This window comes from Passer domesticus, chromosome 5, assembly GCF_036417665.1.
Source record: "Passer domesticus isolate bPasDom1 chromosome 5, bPasDom1.hap1, whole genome shotgun sequence".
Classification (NCBI taxonomy): Eukaryota; Metazoa; Chordata; class Aves; order Passeriformes; family Passeridae; genus Passer; species Passer domesticus.
Genome location: NC_087478.1, coordinates 24,286,474 through 24,308,973, shown reverse-complemented (window position 1 = coordinate 24,308,973; position 22,500 = coordinate 24,286,474). Strand labels below are relative to the sequence as shown.

At 35.6% G+C, this 22,500-nt stretch overlaps 1 protein-coding gene across 18 annotated transcripts in view; it reads left to right on the top strand.

The window, feature by feature from the left end:
- FOXP2 (forkhead box P2) overlaps positions 1-22,500 on the top strand; it is a 402,834-nt gene that overhangs the window by 372,009 nt on the left and 8,325 nt on the right. For all 18 annotated transcript variants that reach the window (XM_064422362.1, XM_064422357.1, XM_064422356.1 and 15 more), the window contains one exon: positions 497-660. In XM_064422362.1, coding sequence (XP_064278432.1) covers positions 497-660 — 164 coding nt within the window. The remainder of the gene's footprint in view (positions 1-496; positions 661-22,500) is intronic.

Genomic DNA, 22,500 nt, shown 5'->3' with positions numbered 1-22,500 from the left:
AATGATTTCACATCATAGTGTTGGGGAACATGGTGCTCATGGCAAAAACTTTAAAGTTTAATTATAATATATAATTTTTATGCAGAAGAGGCAAATGTCAGGACTTTTTTATTTTGATTTAAGTTCTGGTCATTTTTTAAAGTATAGCAGCTGCCTGCATTATAAAGGAGCCATACATTGTGTGGAAGGGCAAAGGGGTTAAGTGTAATTCAAAGTCAAAAAATGATGTAAAACTAGAAAGTGCCATGAATATCAGAACATAATTAATAATGGAAAATAATGAAACCTAAGCAAGAGAAAGGGTAAACCAGAAGTAGAAATGCTGTTATATACAGAATGTGAAAATAACTGGAAATGCACAAAATCCTTCTGACCACTTCAACAGCTACTCAAAATGAGCTGTTCTCTGTGTGTTTATTCCTAAATGTTCATACATGTAAGAGTGCTATGTATATGTATGGGCTAATAATTTTGGTTTTACTTTTCATTTTGGTAGGCTGCACTGGCAGAGAGCAGTTTACCATTGCTAAGTAACCCAGGACTGATAAATAACGCATCCAGTGGCTTACTGCAGGCAGTCCATGAAGATCTCAATGGTTCGCTGGATCACATTGACAGTAATGGAAATAGCAGTCCAGGCTGCTCTCCTCAGCCTCACATGTAAGTGCAGTCAGCTTTCTTTCAAGAAAAAATGCCTTAGTCTAAGACACAATATTACTCAAAAGAGCTTTGAAAGGTGGTAAGTGAAACATCTGGAGCTATATATTTGAAACTAAACATTTATATTAAAACATTTAAATAGATGAGTCTTCATTTACTTTGTAGTTGTTGCTATAAGCTTTTTTTTTTTTTGCCTTTTTTTTTTTTTTAAAGCCTCACCATTTTCCTTCCAAGCTCTGAACGTAATGGGAGGCTGATCTCTGTGGTCATTTTCAGAGCCTGGTTTGTAAGGTATAGTCCGAATGTTCACACTGGAATTAGTTATAATTTTAACTATGACTTGGCGAACCATTTATGAACTGTAGTAGAGATATTGCCCGTTTATATAAACCATAAAATGCAAAGTTTAACTGTTGCCCACAGTTTACATAGAAGCCAGTAAAGTGTAACTTTTTGCCTGTCATATAAATCAGTGTAATTACGTATTCAAGTTTAATTACTGGTGCGTCTGTATTGGCAAGGTTTATATGTTATATTTTATGCAAGACTACGATTCCTATTAATATTTAGCAGCTAACTATATCATTAATTACTCTAAATTCTTTCCCCTACCATCTTTTTAATGGAGCTGAGAGAGTGGAAGTATTAAAAATTGATGTATTGTGGATTTCAGAAATGTGTCTGAAGCTTTAGAAATGCCTGGCCTTAATCAGTGGTGTCAAACATGGCAGTTTCTTGTTTACTAAATAGTAAAACATGTATCTTGGAGGTATTGTTTCCCAGGTTATTTATATAATAATTAGCAGTGTGATATGTAAGTAGACTTCATTTTAAATGTACTGTAAGATGATTTTTAAGTGTATCTAAAATTATGGTGTCTCTTTTTTTTTATGTTTTAAAAAGCTGAACTCATTTGCCTTTTTTAATTCCATTTTTTCTTTCACATCTTAAATGTTCATTTTAATTGCTAGAGTGGAATATTTAACAGTAAGAGTAATTGAGACCAGACTCCCTTTTTTACTTATGCTCTAATATGTTAAGAATCCATTTTGATCTGAGCTTTTTTTAAGAAAATATTTTACTGATTTTTTTCTTCTTTTGTTTGGCATGTTAATATATCTGCGATCACATAGAAATGTTTATTGTCATGCATTTAATTGTTTTATTGCACATTTATTCTACTTGCCTTTGAAAATAATACACTGTGAAAATTCATGTATTTTATCAGGTTCCAAACCATTACTTTTTCAAAATGGAAAAATTTGTCTTTTGGAAGTGTCTTTAGATGTATTAAATAATACAAAAGAAGTAATAAAACTTGAAGTAGAAAGAACATGAATATATGCTCTTGAGAGTAACACTACTCTAAAACAAGTAAAGTGAGCAATCAGACAAAAGTTTTTATATCCCATGCTTTATGCTATCAACCATGCAGTGGGTAGCTTGAGGCCTTTTACTTTTAGCAGTTCTCCTGAGTATGCTAATGCTCTCTTCCTGTATAAAATGCCAAGACAATAAAACTTTAAAGAGCAAACAAGAGTTAGATCATGTGTGTTAAAAACAGCTACTTTACAGAAAAGAATGACACTTGCTATTAAAGTTGTTTTGTAAGTGTTAGGCAGATCTGTTTACATATCCTGTGTTGTGTCTGCCATTCTGCTGGATAAACTGTGATATCTGTGCATATGATTATGTAGATATGGCTTCATTTATAGCTGTGTTTATAGCTAAAATAGTGCATATTGAATTAATTCTTGCCTATAACAATGGCAAATACCTTAAGTTACACCCTAACTCAAGATTCAACCTTCCTCTCTTATTTTTATGATGTCATTTGTCAAAATAGGCATTTTCGGGACTTGCTATGTTGATTCCTTTGAAATTTGTGAGGACGTGTTGCTCAGTTCTTGACAGACAGGAACAACAGTATGTAAATACCTGAGACACCACTGGAGAAAGGATCTATGCACATTCATCCTTTGCAGCAAACTTAGTGCAAGAATTCTGGGCTTCTGTGAGACCAAGAGCCGTTAGACAAAAGATGCAAGCTAGATGCCCGCTCGCTTGTGACATTTTCTCCTTTTCTTTGCAGGGAAAAAAAGGGAACAAAAGCAATCTGCAACGAAAGGCCAGGGTAGGGAAAGGCTTGCATGAGAGGCAGAGTACCAAGGCAGAGGAGACCTCTTCCTTGCCTCCATGACCACATTGGTCAGGGACCCTCATTTTTGTTAAAGAGCATTACATAAGAAAATGAGAAAATAGTATAGGTAAAGCAAAACAGAAGTAAAACAAGTGAGGACTATGGTAAACAACGAAGACACGATTGAAATTTTGCATTGCCCACACAGATAACACAATGTCTTTTTTATTTTGAAAAATATTTTGAAAAATAGTTAATAAACTAGTTTAAAAAAAAAGTATTTTATTGGCACAAGCACCTTCTTACTTTCAGTCTCCTGAGAAGATTCACCCAGGAAGTGAACCTTCTCAGGAGAAAGTGAGTTTTCTCGCCTAGAGAAGGGTTTGTGAGGTCTGATAATTACTACACTCACCTATAAATTTGGAGGCTCTGTTAATCTCCAAGTAGAATAAACCTCCATCTCCTGATTCCAGGAAAATGCAGAAGCCACAACAGGAGGTATATGCTGAGCAATGTTGCCTGCCATCCAGTAGGTGCACACATGCAGGAAAAATGGAGCTAGGTATTAAGGAAAGAGGCAAGAGGCTGTGCACAGTTTAGAGATCAAGGCATTCAGTTGGGAAGGTGCAGAGCTTGGATTCTAGACAAGATTCTGGAGAGAGGCATTTGTTTGGTATTTCAGCAGCAAATGCAAAAAGAGCCCCAGTGAAAAAGTCAAGCATCTTAGCTGGGCATTTGGTTCTTAAAATTGTACTTACTGCCATTTTATCATATATGATAAAACCAAATGATAGCAAAACTATCTGATTTTGGGATGATCATATTAATGTTTTTAGCATATTTTGTGTGTATGTACAGAAGTCAGTATATCTGTGGTTGAGCACTGGAACATTATCAGAGACATTGATTTATGTTATTGTGGTGTCTGAGCTACTGAGTATCAGAAAGTGGGGAAATTGTTTCAGTTCTTGGATACGAACCTAGTACTTCACATCTGGTTTTGAAGAGACACAGTAGTAAGATTAGTTAGAGTCATTAATTTACCCATCTCTGACCAGGTATCTTAACATAGGCAGGCAAATCAGCTTCCTTAGAAAATAGTCTCTTGACTAGAGAAAGACAGGAGGTCTAAAACTTCAAGTAACTGTATCACACTTCAATGCTTGTTAAGTGCAGTGAGTCCCAGCCAGTGTATTTAGGGCACTTTAAGACCTCCAAAATTTTGGCCTCAGGTAATGAAATATAATCTGCTCCATTTTTAATGCTTTTTGAATACTTAAAAATACCACAGTAAGTTGTAGGTGATCAGTATAACCATGGCCTGGTAGATGGGGTAACTCTTATGTTAATTATTACATAAAGCATCTGAAATTTTATTCTCTGTGCCTCCCAGTTTCCTCTCTGTATCTGATGAAAGGCAGCAATTCCATAGTCCAGGATGCAGCATATGAGTAGTGGAATCTTAACTCCTTGGTTTGCTTTCTGTATTTCAGCAGTATTAAATCCAAATTCTGTCTTTGACTGGCCTTCAAATGTGATTCCTGGTGTGTAGGTGCTGAGTGTTTCCTTGACATAAATCTTCAGTGAGAAAATGTGTTACTTATTGTGAGCATATATGTTCTGTTCAAAATTTAAAATTCTTCTAAGATCACTTGTCAACAATCATATCAGGCAATTGTATTTTAAGTCAATGCTTAAGACTGTTTCTTCTTTCATTATTTTAACATGGACTACTTCTCTGAATTTATTGTGAGTTAGAGCTGATAAGCAACAGGTTTCAAAGCAACAAACAGAGCTGAAGATATTTTATACACAAAGATTCCTTATTTATGTAAAACTAGGTGCTAGTATATGCTAGTATTGCATAATAATTGTATATGGATGTAACTGTAAGTTCCACAGTACACACCTTTGGAGTAAAAATGCAGCATTTTGAACTAAAGAAATCAAATCCAAACAAGTGCAGTTTAGAGCTGGGTTGTGGGAAACATCAAAAAAAAAAGTTTTAGCACTCCTGTAAGAAACAACAGCATTGGATGAGACATGACATGATGCTTAGGAACAATAATGACAGTTCATGCATTACTGAAAACACAACTTCTTTGTTACCTGTATATACTACACAGCATACTGCTGAAGAGCTTTGGTGGGATTTGAAGGTCAGTTCTTTCAGAAGTAATAAATTTATATTTTTAAATGAACCTCAGAATCATAGTGAAATCAACTTTGTGCTATTACTTTTCTTGTCTCTATTATACACTCGAGTTCTCACTCTTGGGGATAGCAAATAAGTGATGGAAATCAAGTTCAACTATTTTTCTGGTGTTTGTCTCAGCATTTGTACTAGACTGATTACACTTCAGTGATTATTACCACTGGCACAGACCCGAGTGATAAAACACATATTATTTAGCACATCACTTGCCCCCATGGTCATGGCAAATGAAAAATTTTGCATCATGCAAAATGCCACTTTGCCTCATTGTATGATCCTGGGGGCGGAGGGAGGGGAAGGTATAATTTTAATCGGCAAAATTCTTCATAGCAGTTGAGGAAACTGGAAGAAAATGGTCATGAGAAAACCAGGAAAATGGCAGACTAAGAAAATGTAGTCTTACCATAGGACACAATGGGGCAATTATACCATTCTGATAAAACTCACTGCAACTCATTAAATAAGGAATGGAATGAGTTAGAAAATGTGATAGAGTAAACAGATATCCCTCTGTGGAGATTTTGAGGAAGGGGCTTGTCACCATGGTTGTCTCCCTGCTCACTCTGTGAGAGTATTGACTGACAGTGCAACTAAACTCATTCTCAACTGACTTAACCAAAATAATCTAGTTTCTAACAGCAGATCCAGAATCCTGGAGTTAATGCCATTCTGATTTTTAGAATTTTAGTTGTTGACAGCTGTTTTAGAAAAGTGGAAACAAGAAATAAGGTTTTAGAGTTGCTTCTCAAAAAGTGAGTTCATACATCATCTCCTATATGAGTATGTTCAGCTATTGTAGTGCGGTACTACCTAAGACGGGAATTGTTTGAAGCCAAATGTCAAGACACACATATATTCCATGAACTTTAAAGCTGTTTCTAGAAAATGTTATGGTCGGTTGTTATGAGAAAGGATAACTTTTGTCCAAATGAGCAAGAGTAATAGTCAATCTGAAAAAAAAAAAATGAAAGGGAAAAAAATCTTATGCAGTGTAGTCCTTCGTCTTGGATTTTGCCTGGAAAAAGTGAGTTCCAAGCATCTATGGTTTCAGTCACCTTTTCTTTTTATTCTCCTGTTGTTCCCAACCCTACTCCTTTACCTTTTCTCACTCTTGCCCTGACTGGATCATTTCTCTCTGCAGTTCTATCTGCATAATCATCAAACTTGTTATTTTTTTTCAAACTTTTTTATCTTTAAATTTTATTCCCAGAGGCAAATATGATTATTCTGCTCTAAGATCATTTACTTTTGAGGTGCTTCAGTTTGAAAGCAATCCATTGTCAGGTCGTTCCCATATCTGATTATTCCAGTCCCCCACTGTTAAGCTTTCACACCACTTACAGTAGGTTACCTATCATTCCAGTTTTAATCCCTTTCATTCCCTTGTTTCTTTAACTTCATAATGTTATAATGTTCCAATCCCCTGTCTTTCCTTCTTCCTTTTTTTTTTTTTTTTTTTTTTTGTGTTATCGTTTCATTGTCCCATTTCATGATCTCTTTGCATTTACCTTGGAGGCTTGTTCTGTTCTAGGGGACTGCTATGATCCAAGTCTCTTGTTCATTGTATAAGACTTGACATAGTGTATAAGAAAATAAACTTGCGAAACACATCAATTAACAGGGATGTAACAAGCATTATTAAATAGGTGAGAAGCATGTAATTGAGCAGATGAATGTGGTAGCAATTGCAGTATTTCTGGGTATCCTTGTTCATCAAAAACGTTTCACCTAATCACATGATATTTTAATGCCTGTATAATTTAATTTCACACATTTTTATTCATAAATCTAACATAAGGATGATAATGGGCAAAGAGACTTTGTGACAACAATTGACTTTTATTTTTATATGAAGAGAGGAACAGCTAGGAAATGGGACCTTAAAGGTTATAGCTTTTGTCTGAGCATATTTCCATTGAAAGAAGTTCTATTGTGAGAATATGCTGTGAAATAATTTTGGCTTTTGTACAGAGCCGTTTACCTGTGGACACTAATGGAAAAATAAGCAATGATGTTTTGATTAATAATATTTTTCACCATTCCCATTGAAACAACTTTTCTCTTGAATGTTTTCCTAAATATTTCTATTCTCCTTTTTAAAATTTGATTTCACATTACTTTACTTTTTAGTCCATTTATCCTCTATGTTTGCTTCTGTTCATCAATTTACTTATTTTCCAACACTGATGGTCCCATTCTTTATCATTTTGTCTCTAGCTTCTTAAATGTTACATGTCTTACTTTTGATCAGAAGTTGCTGTATCTTTTTTTACATTATTCCAGCCCCAGTTGTTGCACTTCTAGAGCACATTCCCAATGCTCTTAACAAAAAGATCACTCCAGAGATACAGTGCCTTCAGCTGAAAAGAGTCAGATCCCCATAGCATGGCTTATAGAAGTTGGTAGGCTCCTGTGGGACTTCACAGAATCTTTTTGGAAGCTGTCTTGCTGAAAACTTTGTGGTACTGCTATCATGAATTCTCAGTCTATGGACAAGATACTTCTGCTTTTCACATAAAAGGTCTGTATAAGAAAAGGCAGCATCCTAATGTTTTTGCAGATGTTAAAAATTTGTTTGACATTGCACAACTAAATTTCTCTGCAAACTCCTAAAATTAGTTCATAAAAGAGTCCTGTCTTTGCACAATGCAAAAGCTGAAATGACAGTGCTGTTAAAGTGTATTTCTAAAACTGCACAGACAGTAACATATTTTATCCACTATTGATGATTGCATTTGTTTTTTAAGTAGCTGTGATATTATAAGCCAAAGTTTTTGAAAGTGGACTGTATAAATTTTGAGCATAATAATGCCCAAAATCTGTCTTTAAACTTTCTTATCACATAAAAGGTCAAATAAAAACATGCAATTATATCCAATTGATAACACTTATAGCAGTAGTTTAAATTATGATCCATAAATACAAGCATTCCTTGAAAAATGTAAGACATTATGCTGAGAAGGTGTTATTTGACTATTGCTTAATCTTTAGAATTAATAGAAAACTAGAGACTTTACACATTTTAAAAGATTAACAATTCCAATTCAGGGTTGGTTTTTTTTAAGACTTTATAAAAGGCTTCATCTCATGTGAAACCCCATGTGTAGGTCACAGTGAAGTTACTAAATTTCAGGACAGCTAAAGACACGATTATACCTGGTAAAGTCCATATGCAAAAGCAAAGTTCCCAATCTTCTGGCGAAGTGCACTTGCATCTAAAAAAAGCCTTTGATTTACATCAGTGCTGGGAATGCATATGTGTGGTACAGTCCTGATGTAATTTCTGTTATGGTTCAAACTGCAAGTATTCTGGTGGTTTTCTCCAAATAAACCAGCAACATTGAAAGTGTATCTTAAATTAGGCTGAAAATATCCAGTAGTCTCCCTCCTATACCAAGATTTTACCAAGTTCATTGTTACACTGTATAAAAAGCTTCTGATTGAGATAGATAAGGAGATATGTTTATTTGATGCAGTATTATGCTATGACAGTAGTAGTCTGGGTAATTAGGGACTTCCCCCAAAATTGATTTTTATTTCTCTTCATGTTTTTCCTCCTTCTCTTCATTCCTTGCAAATTTGGCGTTATCTGACATCATAGCTGAAAAAAATCACCTCGGAGGTCTTATCTCCTCCTTCTCTAAGAACACGGAAGATAAGAGTCATGTTGTGGGCAACCATTTATTACAATTCCTCTCCTAAATCTATCGTAGTCCATCTCAAATTTGAAAGACACTGTGAAACTTCATTCCTTTGGTGATTATAAGTGATATTCCAATTTCCAGACTAAATATATTCCAATTTAGTTTCACTGATATGTGTCTTAGTTTACAAAGCCTTTTTTACTCTTCCTCATGTTTCACAAATGTATTCTAGAGAGCACACTATGAGCTTTGAATCTTTATTTTGTAGACCAAACAGACTGTTTCTGATAGAGCAGACTGTCCATTTTCCTCATGTGTCTACAAGCCATTCCATAAAAAGACAGTTTGTATTTAGTTATGGTGGGTAGGTATTAACAGATTTTTTGAAGAATTCCAGATGTGCTTGTATGTAATGTCTTTCTTCTTTGTCTCTGTTCCTGTGAGGAAAAAGATAATTTCAGCTATATTCAGCTAAACTGTTATGGTTTATTTTAATATACACTATTATGGATGGATTGGGAGCCCTGTTGTGGGAAGTGCTGTACAAAGGCAAAACAAAAAGGTTTGTCAAATCCCTCCCCCAAGCTCTTACAGATTCTAGGGAGTAATTGAATTACTTGGGTTTTGAGAAGGACCTTCAGATGCAGTTTGAAGAGAGGGTGTATATTATTACAGTTCTGTCCCCCTGTAGAACAGCATCATTTCATTTGGAGAAAGGTTTGACACAAAGCCACTTGCCATTAACTGCACTAGGGGTATATAAAGCCCAGAGGCAAACCATGCCTGGTGGCAGTGACATACTGTGAGATGAGCAACCATCAAGTGGTTTCTGTAACTATCATGCCCTTGAATTCATAACATTATGAGAGAATTAATAATGTGTTTGTACCTATCTGGAGCTACTGGGAGTACAATTTAAACTATATATGTATTTATTTTATAGCTAGATATATATAGATATATTAATGACAATTGTATTGGACTGTATATATTTTGTTCACCAGGAATACCCTGCCCTGTGCCCACAAGCTGAAGTTTGTGTTAAGCACAGGCCAAAGTATGTGGTTAAGAGGCAGGATATGTTAATCTAGGCTCTGTGATATCTCAGATATTTCCTAATCAGCTCAGTCTGCAGGCAGGCAATACTTGTGTTTTCTTGTAGAAATGATGCAGATATAGCATATTCATCCAATATGCTCTTCACATCAAAATGGTAAATCTGCAATAGTATGAAAATGGAAGGAATGATATTCATATGTTAATATGAATATTAATATGTTAACAGTTTGGTGAAATGTTCTGAAAAAAGTTAGAATCACTGGATGCAGTCTTTCTTAATAGTAGAAGCTGGTGACAAATATGTGCTGACAAAGGTATGTGGCTGTTGAGAGCATGCTTAACAGGAATATTCCAAACTCTGTCTTCCACAGAGTGCTTCTGCTTGGTCTTTTCTGAAGACTGGGGAAATACTAACAACACAAGTTTTTTTGAGAAGAGAGGAACTAGGTGGGAAATGACGACAGCCTTTAGAACATGGTTCAGAGAAGATGGGAAAGAACTTGTCCATTGGGAATGGGACAAGAAATTATTGTCTGGTATTTTGGCAGGAACAGTTAGGCTAGACACCAGAAAAAAATCCCCACCTTTTTGAATTTAGGATAATAAAATGCTGATAATATGTACCAGCACAGAAAGCCTTTGGAACCACTGATACTGGAAGCTTCTAAGAATAAATTAAAGTAGTCAAAAGTGATTTAGCTATAAATGATCCTATTTTGGGTTAGGGAAAGTAAATTAAGAGGCTTTATGGTCTCTTGAAGTTCCTTCTAACTCTGTTTCCTTTTATCCATATCATAAATCTTGAAAAAGTAGGGGTTTTTTTCATGTATGCCACATTTTATAAAGATAGCTGAATTGTCCATATCCATTTATTTTGCAATTTGGAACAGCTATCATTGCAAAATTCTTTTAAGTACTCTTATTTTTAAGATCAAGTTGAAAGTTGGCCTCCCAGAGCCAAGATAGTGAGCATAAAATTCAGCTAATATGAGAAATGTCAGCAAGGGTAGTGCAGAAAGTCCTTAACAGGCCAGTTTGACCCAATTGTGTGTGTTGAGTGTGGTGTCTGGTTCTACTTGTTAAATACTGCCATCAGCAAAAAAAACCACAACTGAAGAGCTGTCCTTTCTGCAGGCTTGTTTTAGTAGACTAAGCTAGTCCAGCGGTCTTGGGAATCCGGAGAGGTCCCAGCTGACTGGAAGCTGGCGAATGTTGTCCCAATTACCAAGAGAGGCAAGAAGGAGGACCCTGGAGCCTACAGGCTTGTTGGTCTCAATTCAGTGTCTGGCAAAATCATGGAAGACATTGTTCTGGGAAGTATTGAGAAAAAAAAAGAGGAGGACAACACAGTCATTGGTCACAGCCAGCACAGCATCATGAGTGGGAAAGTCAGGCTGTCAAACCTGATTTCCTTCTATGACAAGATAACCCACCTGTTTGATCTAGGAAAGCCGGTAGATGTGATCTTTTTGGTCTTCAGTAAAGTTTTTAATACTGTCTCTCACAGGATCCTTCTGGGCAAAGTGTCCAGCACTCAGCTGGATAAACACTTTATGTGATGGGTGAGCAACTGGCTCATGAGTCAGACAAAAAGGGTTACAGTGAATGGGGTGACATCAGACTGGTGAGCTGTCACCTCAACTCACTAGTGGAGTTCCTTGGGGCTCCATCCTTGCGCCTGTGCTCTACAAAATCTTCATGAATGACATGGATGCAGGACTGGAAGGGATACTGAGTTTGCCAATGATACTTAACTTGGAGGAGCTCTCAACTCCCTTGAGGAAGTTGTTCCATACTATTTATCTGATCAGCTCTATGTTTCCCAAGAGTTTTATTGATGTAAAAGTTTGCAACAGAAATAGAAAAAGAATTTTATGTAGTATGTATTTATATTAAAATGTACAAATCCTACATATAGCACAGTCCAATTTCTCCCTCAGCTTTTGCAGGATCATTGAATAGCTTTCCAGATTTTACGTAGAGAATACCAGTTTTAACCCACAAATAACACTGAGGTACTTAATTGCTGCTGCTAAGTTTCTGTGTAACTGGTACAATTTTTAAAACTTCCCAAGCATTAGTCACTACAGAGCATGCCTGATCCACAGCCTCTTGTCTTGAACTTTGTTGTTTCTGGGCTTGCTATTTTTTATGGTTCTTCAATAACCCCAAAAATATTCACACTGAAATCTCTAGTACTTTGTCGTTTTGCTTTGAAATTTTGCCTCAAAAACTTCTGTGCTTTTTCTCCCTAATACTTTTCTTTGTTTAGCATGTTAACTTTAGACGTTTGAACTAGATGCAGTTGACGGGTTGAAAGACTTTAGAGGCCTGTGCCCTAAGCTAATTTCTAGTCAAGTTTCTACTTTCTTGTGGTTCTATCACAGGGAAAATACATTTATTTAGACACCAAAGGGAGCAAGCAAATGTCAAGGATGGGAATTTTAGTAAGAGTTGCTAGAATCAGAAAATCTATGTTAATGTTATCTTCTTAGTCAAAAATTGATTCTTAAAAATTTGGATCCTGTAAGAAGGGCTAATTGTACGTGAGCTTTAAGCCTCATTTGATATTTAAAGAAAGTGTATTCTTAATGTGCCAGTTTTTCAGAAAGATGTCTTTCTCTATGTTCATAATTTAATATATGAGTGCAAATGGGGTATTAATGGCATATTTATAGTCTTTGCCTTTTCTTGCCAAGTCAAAAAGTAATATTAATAATAATTTTAAAAGAGAACCCCAAACAATAGACAAAACACCCAGACCTGCTCAATTTAATTATAAGTTTCATAAGATTAAAAAATCCTCTGTATGTTTTCACTGCCTATTTTTAATCAATGAAATATTTTATTTTGTTAAAGGAAAATGACATTGTCAAATTAAATCTGTCAAATTTAATCTGTCAATTTATACTCTAAAAATTTTTTCTGTACAATGCTAATTTCTTTGTAGTAAGCTAAAAGAACAGAACGTGTTTGATTGTTGGGAATTTTTAAAAATTATTTTCAACACTTTTTCCACTCAGACTCCTTACTATAGAGTCGAAATTCTTCAAAAACTTGTTTTGCGTATTTTCCTTTTAATCTTGGTATGCCACCAATGGCCATTCTCAAACTTTCCTTCAAAAATAAACTCTCTTTTAACTGTCCCTAATTTGAAGAGAACCAGCTAATAATTATATGTGCTTGGGCTGGCCCGAACTGATAGGGCAGGAAGCACCAAGCACTTATTCCAGCCTCTTCAGGATCAAATGTATTTGTATATTTGTAGATAAGCAGATAAGTCATCCCTGAGTTGGGCAGTGCATATACAATAGAAAAGAAAAACGGGAGGTTTGCTCCTAGTGTCCATGAATTAATGGCTAGCTGGCTTCTGCAGTGTGAAGGTCAATATGTGTTAAAGCATTTTTTCCTTTAGATTAATGATAGATGGCATCTTGGAATTACTGAATACTTAATATTTTTAATAGGATTTAAATATATAATAATTTTGAAAATCAGAGCTCATTAACTGTGTAGCATACTGACGATTTTAGAAACTTCTCTTTTGCAGTTGCTTTATGCCTTTTTATTTTTATAATAAATTCGTCTTGTGATAACTATAAGGATAAAATTATTATAAATCTGCCATATTAAATTAACTAAATATTAAATCCTTAAGTTTAAAGCAAAGGTGAATGTGTCCTTTTTTCCATGTTTCCACATTTTTCGTATCTCACTATTACTCATATCTCCAAACCTCTACTCTTACGTTGACTTCAGAGGCAGCTAAATTAAACTGATTCAAAGTTCCTCCCACAGGTATGGTTACCATGCCATAGGTCACTTCTGTTGTTCTTTCCAGGATTCTTCTATATGGTTTTTGGGATGAGTGAGTAATAGCTAAAGGGTAGGCAGGTACATTGATTATAGAAGTTGACGTGAGGGACTACTTACAAATACATAAACATTTTTAATATCATTGTCATTGTCATTGTTCTCTCCTAGTTAGAGTAACATACTGGGTTTTGACTTCTCAAGCAGAAGCACCATTGAAAGATTCATAATATATTTCCCAAGTGGTTATAGTAGATGGACATATATGGGTAGTTTATTTTCTTTCCATTTTTTTTGTCAGCAGTAAATTGATTTTGCCATGAATTGTGAGCTTTGGATTTTTTTCACAGTTAATTTCACATATAAGTAATCTTTTTGTATATCATGTTGTTATCTCTGTTTACATCTTCAGGGCTATTCATAATTCTATTCAAAATAGAAATCAAATGTAGGATCTTAGAGACTTACTGCTAACCTGCCTATGTTGTGACATAATCTTTTGTTCTTAATTGGATTACTTTTATTACTGTCAAATCTTTGTGTCTACTTTTAGTATGAGTTGGATTTTTGGGAGTTTCTCACAGGAATTTGCAAATTTAAATATGCCCATCTGATCTCCTTGTTTACTGCAGCATTATTCTTAGAAGGCTCACAGAGCAAGTAAAATCACTGGTCTTACATATACTTGTTATTCCACCTCATTCATCTGGTAGAAAAATATGTGTTTCACATTTGGTTATTCCCCCTTCTCCCCAAGCGTTCTGTCAGATGCATTACATATTTTACTTGCATCTTCTGTGAATAAACTTCAAAAGCAAAATCATGTCCTTAATGAAGTCAAGGGGAATTTTGCCATTGACTTAAATGAGATCTGGAGTTCATCCAAGGAAACTCTTTGTCTTTATGTCTTCAGCTTTCCCTCATTTCTTATTCTGCTTTCAGTCACTCTGAATAATTCCTAATGTCCTTCTGATATTTCTTGTAACTTCTTACAATCCCATTTCTCAATTTCCGTTTCTCAAAATATTTTTATCTTTGTTTTCCCTTTTTTTTCCTTTTTTCTAAATAAGACAAGGAGCTCTCTCAGGTCTGAAATCTTTTTATTTGGTCTTTGAAACTTTTTACACTCTTGCTAATCTATAACATTAGCAAAATCACTAATGTTGAAATTCAGAACAGTTTTATCCATGCAAACACAAGCAAGAAATATTTTCTCATTTATTCTCTCTATTTATGTCAGGACTAATTGGATATGCCCTGTTAACTAATAAGTTTGTGTTTTTTAGAAAGGCTTGGGTTTTATTTTTCTTGCTAATATAAGTGTAATGTCTTAATATTTTCTGCTATCTATATTCCCCTAAACCCCAAAAGGTATAGATAAAATCACCCTTTTTTTAGGTTTTTTTTTTTTTTTTTTCCTTTTTCTTCATTAAACAGCCCTCTTAGTACTTCCTTTCCAGACACCCTGTATAGCTTGTGGCATACTCTTCTCTTTAAAATAGCACTATGTTTTCTCTTCGTTCAGATTTTCAGGTAATAATGAGTATCTTCCTGCTGTCCCACTTCCCTCTGATATTAGACATACATGGACACTCATATAAAGAGTAGCTTTCCTCTGCTATTTTCATGCTAAATCTTCACATCCAGTTAGTAATTGTTCTTGACTTTTACTCTAGTCTTACATTTGCAATTCCTGGGTATTCTTTGATTTCTCCTGGAATGTAAGAATATGCTGGGTACATATGTATGTACATATGCAAATGCTTGGTTTACATCTTATTTGATGTCCTGCAGGATGGATCTTTTTCTCATTAAGTTTGCAGAAGATACCAAATTAGGGGGACAGTCAATATGCATAAGGGTAAAATGATAATTAGAGGACCTGGGCTGAAGGACTTGGCCAAGAGGAACTTTATGAAATGCCATGCCTTGCACTGAGCCATCTGAGTCCAGTTTTTACACCTCAAATTCAAGAATTACAGCAGAAACTGGGGTGAGTTCAGCATAAGTCTACCCACCTGGTCAGAAAAAGAAGCATTTGCCCTCTGGAGAGAGCCAGAGAGAGCTGAACTAGATCATCCAGGAGAAGAGGGGGCTTTGAGGGGACCTGACTCTCAGTACCTACAGGAAGATAAACAAGAAGGCTCTTTACTTTGATGGTAGAATGAGAGACAGAGGGCATAAGTTAAAATGAATGTTTCAGACTGGACATAAAGAAGTATGGATATATATCCTCTTTCCTCATGAGGACAGTTAGGCAGTGGATGGGGCTGTTGACAAGCAATGCCATATAGTCCAAATCCTCTAAGGTTTTCCAAATCTGACCAGATAAAAGCCCAAGCAATCTGTTGTGACCTAGCTGTGCCTTCTTTAGGCAGTAGGTTCACCTAGAGATATTCTGGAGCCCTTAACCTGCATTATCTAGTGATCCTAGAGTGTGTTTTCTTTAAAACAGAACCACTGAGAGAGTGAGCAGAAGCAACAAAGCAATTTTAGCAATCAGGCATAAGCAGAAAGATGTTCTGGATGTTGTTTTACAGGTACTAGTGAAGTCATATCAGGTGCTCACAGAAGGGATGGATCCTAGATGCAGCAATAGCTGAGTTTATTTTTTTTTTAATTTATTAAATAAAGAAAAGTTGTGCTTGCAAGACCAGTTTTTTGCAATCAGTAATTATGGGGTTTGTGATTATTATTTTTCTTTACCTCTGCCCCATGGGACTCACCTCCCTTTTATTCTAGTGTAGTTGAAGGGAGGGCATGAAGAACACTAGCTGCTTCTACACTGACTGCTAAAATTTTATCAACAGATACTATAAATAGGAAAGTCTGGTTTAGAGGTTGTAAAAGCAATAATTGACTTACACAAACTCATTCATTCTTGCTCCTACCTTGCTTGATATGCCAGAGGCACTTTGTGACCATTGATCATTAATTCCATCTTATGCCATCTCCTCTAGAGATGAACTACAGACAAACTTTAGTGGCCTAATTAACTATTCCTGTGAACTTTTATCTCCTGTCAGCATCTGCAGCAGTGCCTGCCAGCTAGGACTGTTTGTTGCCTCTGCTTTCCATTGCCAAGTCAATGCAACTCCCAACTCCACCATGGTAGACTTGAAATTCTTAGTGATGGATAAAATGATAAATAGAAAATAGGTATATTTCAAAGGTATGTTTAGTGCTTCAGTGTTGCATTTCAGAAAATAAAAGGATGTTACTTCCAATTCTTTTCTCAAAATGGCTCTTGGAGAGCCCAGGGTGTAAGGGTGTAATTTGAAAGTGGCAGGTTGATAAAGCACATCCATAAACACCCCCACTGAAGAGTAGTGCTTCTATAGGATTAGAATTATATTTCTGCTCTTCTTCCACCAGGATGTTGTAGCTTCACTCTCTCCTTACTGAAATGAGGTAGCACACCCTCAGCTTCCTGTGAAGGGTATGTGACAAAAGGACGTTCCTCCTTTTCTTGTTCAAAGCCAGAGATTTGCATATAGGCATTATTTTAACTAGAAATAATGCCACTTCTTCATCATTTCAGTCAGTATGTGTGATAAATACATGGGGAAAGTGTTCTTAAAGGAGAAATAATAATGGATTATCTGACAGTTGTAGCATTACTGAATTTATATTTAATGACTCATCTAATACTTTCTTCCCTTTCTCAATATTTGGATTAGTATGTCCCTATGTGGCTGTACATATTTGCATCAATAAACAGTTCACTTCTACTTAGAAAAAATAATTAACTCTTTGTAATAGCATAAAATTCTAGAAAGACTGAGTAAGAATTAGACAACATGAAAATGTTACAGGATTTGAGGATTTGTCTAGAAAAGCATAAATATAAAAATTCTAACTATGAAGTAGTGGAGTGGAAAAGAAAGTTTTTCTTTCAAAATTGCCATGGTCTATCCTACAGATCTATAGCTATATTGGCAAGATGGGTCCTCCTAAGGATATAGTAGTTCACCTCTGTTAGGAAAGGGACAGCAATAGAAGTTGTACATAATGTATTTCAACAGGTTAAACTTGAAAAGTCTTTAGAAAGCAAAAATTATTCAGATTAAAATAAATATTTTAAACCTTGTTCACATATGAAAATATGAAAGCATATATAAATTATTAGATTGGCCACAGAATTATTTGACCTTAGTAGCTTACCTTGTTGGCTTGAACACAAATATTTTCAAACTTCTGCAGTTTGAAGAATTCTGTAGCTGTGGATTTTCTCCCAGTGTTTACTGGAACACTTTGTGTAGGTGAATAAAATTGCACTTGCAGTCCAGGATGCCCACTACATAAAAGAATTGAGAGCACCTGTTGGTAATAAGCAAAAACATAAATAGAAAACGCAGGTGTCTGATGTTAAAAGTTACACTGAAAATGTGAAGTTCTGTAAAAGATACTGTGTTACACAAAGATAGCACTCTGTTGTTTTTTTTTTTCATTACTGAAGCACAGTAATTGTGAATAGTGATAGTGAATAGATAGTACAGTTGAAGGAGTATCTGCAGACTAACCAGTTGGTTTTGAAGATGTAATGTTTGTAGGCTTAAGGCTGTCTACAGAATTGTGAGAAAGAATGGATCAAATGGAACATCAGCTGGTTTGGGAAATAGTTAAAGTTTCTTGAGAGCTACCTGATTATTTAGTTCATATTTTTTAACTCTTAAGAATCTTTATTTGTTTAATGGACAAACATAAACTCAAAGAAAATCAAAGTAGTTTCCCATGACACATATGGCTTACAAATTTTTCAGTCCCAAAGATTCCCCTGGGAAAACTTTCTTCATCTAAGTTTTAGAAAATTCATTGTCTTTATAACTTCTGTATGAAGTCACTTGGAAAGCTAGTGAGTCAATAGTATCAAAATTAAAGTCTCACACAAAATAAGCTTGGGAGGGACTTCAAGACATGATGTAATTTATTGCCCTTTGTGCCATTGAATACCAAAGTAAAAAACTCCCTAGTGTTACTAGGTGCCTAAGTCTCCATAGCAATACAAAATACTTTCAGCTGCAACCCAGCAAAAAGATTATCCTTTCATGATTTTAGACTGATTATTGCAACCCCTGAGTGGAATAAAAAGGCACCAAAAGAGCTTAAAAGAATTACATGACTTGTTGCAAATCATATTCTTGGCTACAAAGCTCACAGTAAGCACATTGACCTAGGCAGCTTCTCTCTCTCAACATCTACCACCACTTCAATACAAAGCCAAAAGCAAAGTATTTTCCCTGCCAGTCAGTCATTACCTTGATTTAACTGCCTAAATCTCTCTGTCGTGATGTCCCACAGCACTTTTTCTTAAATTATTTTAGCAGAAAATCAAAGATTTTTGGAGGATATGGGCAACAATGCTTAGATGACCCAGAACCCTAGTTGAATCCTGGAATTTTCCTGGCAACTTTCAGAATGAATCACTGAACTTCTTCCCTTTTTTTTTTTCCTTTTTCATTTATACAAATGAAACATGAACTAATGAACTAATTTTTTTTTCCTTCTAAATGCATGAAAGATATACAAGGAAAATTAAATTGTTAAATCTATTGTTTGGAAGAAGAAAAGGATTACTGTAGTTACACAATGCTGATGGTTATAAAAGGCATTGTCTGCCTTCATATGTTTTCCAAAGAAAAATTTGATCTTTTATTCAAAGTTTAGATGAGTACTATTTTGCTAAAAAAATCTGAAAATTGTTGTAATTATTTATATTTCCGTGTCCTGAGTTCTCACTGCTGTTTTGCTTTATTCAGTATCCCCTTACATTAAAGTTGATGTGAAGTGCATCCGCTGTAGAAAATGTGCTATTCATTATTGAGAATATTGTATCAGGTATATCTTCTCCTTGTTGACACCAGCTCCACTCAATTTAATTAAGAAATCATGTACTTGGTTATATGATCTGGTTGTTTTCTTGTCAGCAACAGCACACGTTCTAATGTTTAGAAATTGAATGTAACACTTGTTTTGTTGCTGTTGTCTAGATTTTAGCAGGATTTTAGTAACTATCGCACTAAACACATTTTCCCAAGGTGGGATCAGGCTTATCTTCTGCAGAATTCAGAAGACAAGTTCACATTGTATCAGATGAGTTATTGCAGACTTTGAGAATTTGACTTCATCCCTAAATATTTGAAAGTTACTTTACCCATTCCTTCCTAGTAGATATTTATCCCTCAGCTGCCTGTCCTGCTATCTTTCTTTTTCCTCTGAAACCACAAAGCTCTTCTCCAAAAGCCTACGGTCTTCATAAGGCCTTTATAAGTGTCCAGCCACTGTTACCTGTTTCCTGGCAGTAATTCCAGGTAAATGTTAGAAATGGTGATTTCTTTAAGGATACAGTATGCAGTTGTAATTTGCCAGTTAGTTGCAAGGAGTGAGAAGAATCTTCATATGAAGCTGTAAAGCATGCAGAAGAGTAAATGTTTGAGGCAGACACAGAGAAAGAGGAACTTCATGTTCTGCAATCTATGATCAAAGAAAAAGCAATGTATTGAGTAGGCAGATCTGCATGATATTAGAATCCTTCTTTTGTATTGAAAACATCTCTCACAGAGCAATACTTTGCTGGGGTACAGGAAAAGTCTTCTTTATAATTGTAGATCCATCAATTGTAAAGAAGGTAATCCATGGAAATGAGGATGTTCATTTGTTTATATCTTTAACAAAAAGTTCTTTGAAATCATTTAGGATAGCCATATTTTTTTTGCTGCTGCTGCTGCTGCTGCTGCATTCATCTCCTTGCTTTTTGTTTGTGACCTTGCATTCGCACCCTGAGCTCAGGTAAAGGTGTATTCTGCCAGCATTTATTCAAAGGAGACAGGCAATTTGATGGGAACATTTGAACATGGTGTCGTAGTGGTACTTGCTAAGAGGTGTCTCCATCATCCTTTTATTATCCCAAAGAGTTAGGAAGGCCTTAATATGCTTCTCACAAATGTATACCTAACTCCAAGAATGATTTGGGAAAGGCCCACAAAAATGGGGACTCTAGGCATCCCCAAAAACCTGGTTCAATGCTTCACTGTCTGTACTAATTTTTAAATATAGCATCTGACCAGTTGCTCTTTCTATAACCTAGGACATCTATTTTTTCAGCCTTTCATCATGTAACAGTTTTTTTTCCTAATCCTCTAGCAGGATTTCCTCGAGTTGTTGACATCTATGAAATTAATAACAACGTCCTTCATTGTATCTTCATTGTAATTAAGAAAAAGTACTGACTAATTCTGAACACGATTGGTTTATCAAGAAATTATGCTAAACTTTCCTAAAATAAAGATTCCAATTATATAGTAGATCTGAAAGTTTTGATCACAAGTCCAAAATCACTACACTATGACATGTTTTAGGATTTGAGTAGCATATATATTAATAAGAAGTCATGGAACAGAAATATTTATTCAGAATTTGTGTTTAAATACTCAGTACTTCACATGGGAATTTGTTCTTAGCACAATGCTCCTATTGTGCAACAAAATGGTAGTGCAAAATTTTGCAAATATTCACATTTAAGTATATTTCTGTCTGTATATACATAAATCTTCAAATCTTTTGCTTGTGGAAAAGAAAAAGGAAAGCTTTTTGGTTTTCATATATATCTTGCATAGTTGCTTCCTCAGAACACATATAAAGTACATCTCTAACCAAGGTTCATGCCTGTACTTTGCCTTTCAACCTTTGATTTTAAAAAAAACCTCTAGGGTTGAGAGAATTGTTTGTTTCATGAGCAAATGTGTTCCTCCTCGTATTTACTCTTCCAGAAAGAGATGCTTGTATGGCAGAGTTTTCTAAAACTTAGAAAGCTTTCTTAAGCTTCTGACAGAATGTACTATGAAATTTATTTCTGTGTGGATGCCTGAACTGCTTGATTTTTAGTCTTGACTTACTGTTAATCTGTAAGAAAGTATAGTTAAAAAAACTTTTTATTCGTGATTAGCCCTTTAAGATATTAATCCTTCCAGAGATTAGTCATCAAATTAATCTTTGAACTGTCCTTGCAAAAATGTAGTCCTCAATAGTAAAAAATTACAATACAAGAGGAACTTATATCTTAATGTGTAGTGCATTTTAATGGCTATTTGTTGTTATCCTGTCTGTTTATACAGTGGCTGCATTCCAACCACTGAAGTGCAATAAAGCAACCTGGACACCACCCTTAAAGGAATTGAATGCATTTGGGAAAAAAGTTCTGTAGTCAGAACCTAAGCATGGAAACAAAGGCATAGCAATGAGTCATAGAATGGTTTGGAATGGAAGGGACATCTAAAGATCATCTACTCCACCCTCCCTGCCATGAGCAGGGATATCCTTCTTTGAGTTGATGAAAGCCCCATCCAACCTGATTTTGAAAACTTTCAGGAATGGGCATCTACAACTTCTCTGGGCAATCTGTGTCAGTGTCTCACCATCCTCATATAAAATAGTTTTTCCTTATATCTGATGTGAACCCACTCTCCTCGAGTTTACGAATGTTGCCCCTTTGTCTGTCACTACAGGCCTTGGTAGAAAGTTCCCATCTTTCTTATACACCCCCTTAAGTATTGAAAGGTCTTCTGGAGCTTTCTCTTCTCCAGGCTGAACAACCCCAACTCTCTCAGCCTTTCTTCATAGGAGAGGTGTCCCACTGACTATTTTTGTGGCCCTTCTCTGGATCTGCTCTAACAGGTCTATGTCTGTCTTGTACTGGTGACCCCTCCAGTGGGACCTCATGAGAGCAGGGTACAGAGCGGGGTGGGGAGGCAGATCACTTCTCAAAATGCTAAGCATGCTTCCTCTTATGCAGCCCAGGATACAATTGGCTTTCTGGGTGGCAAGTGCACATTTCCAGCTCATGTCCATTTTTTCATCCACCACTATCCCCAGGTCCTTTTATGGGGATAGCCCCAGGGCTGCTCTCAAACCCTTTAGCCTCCAATTGTACTGGGGATTGCTCTGACCCAGGTGCAGGATCTCATGCTTGG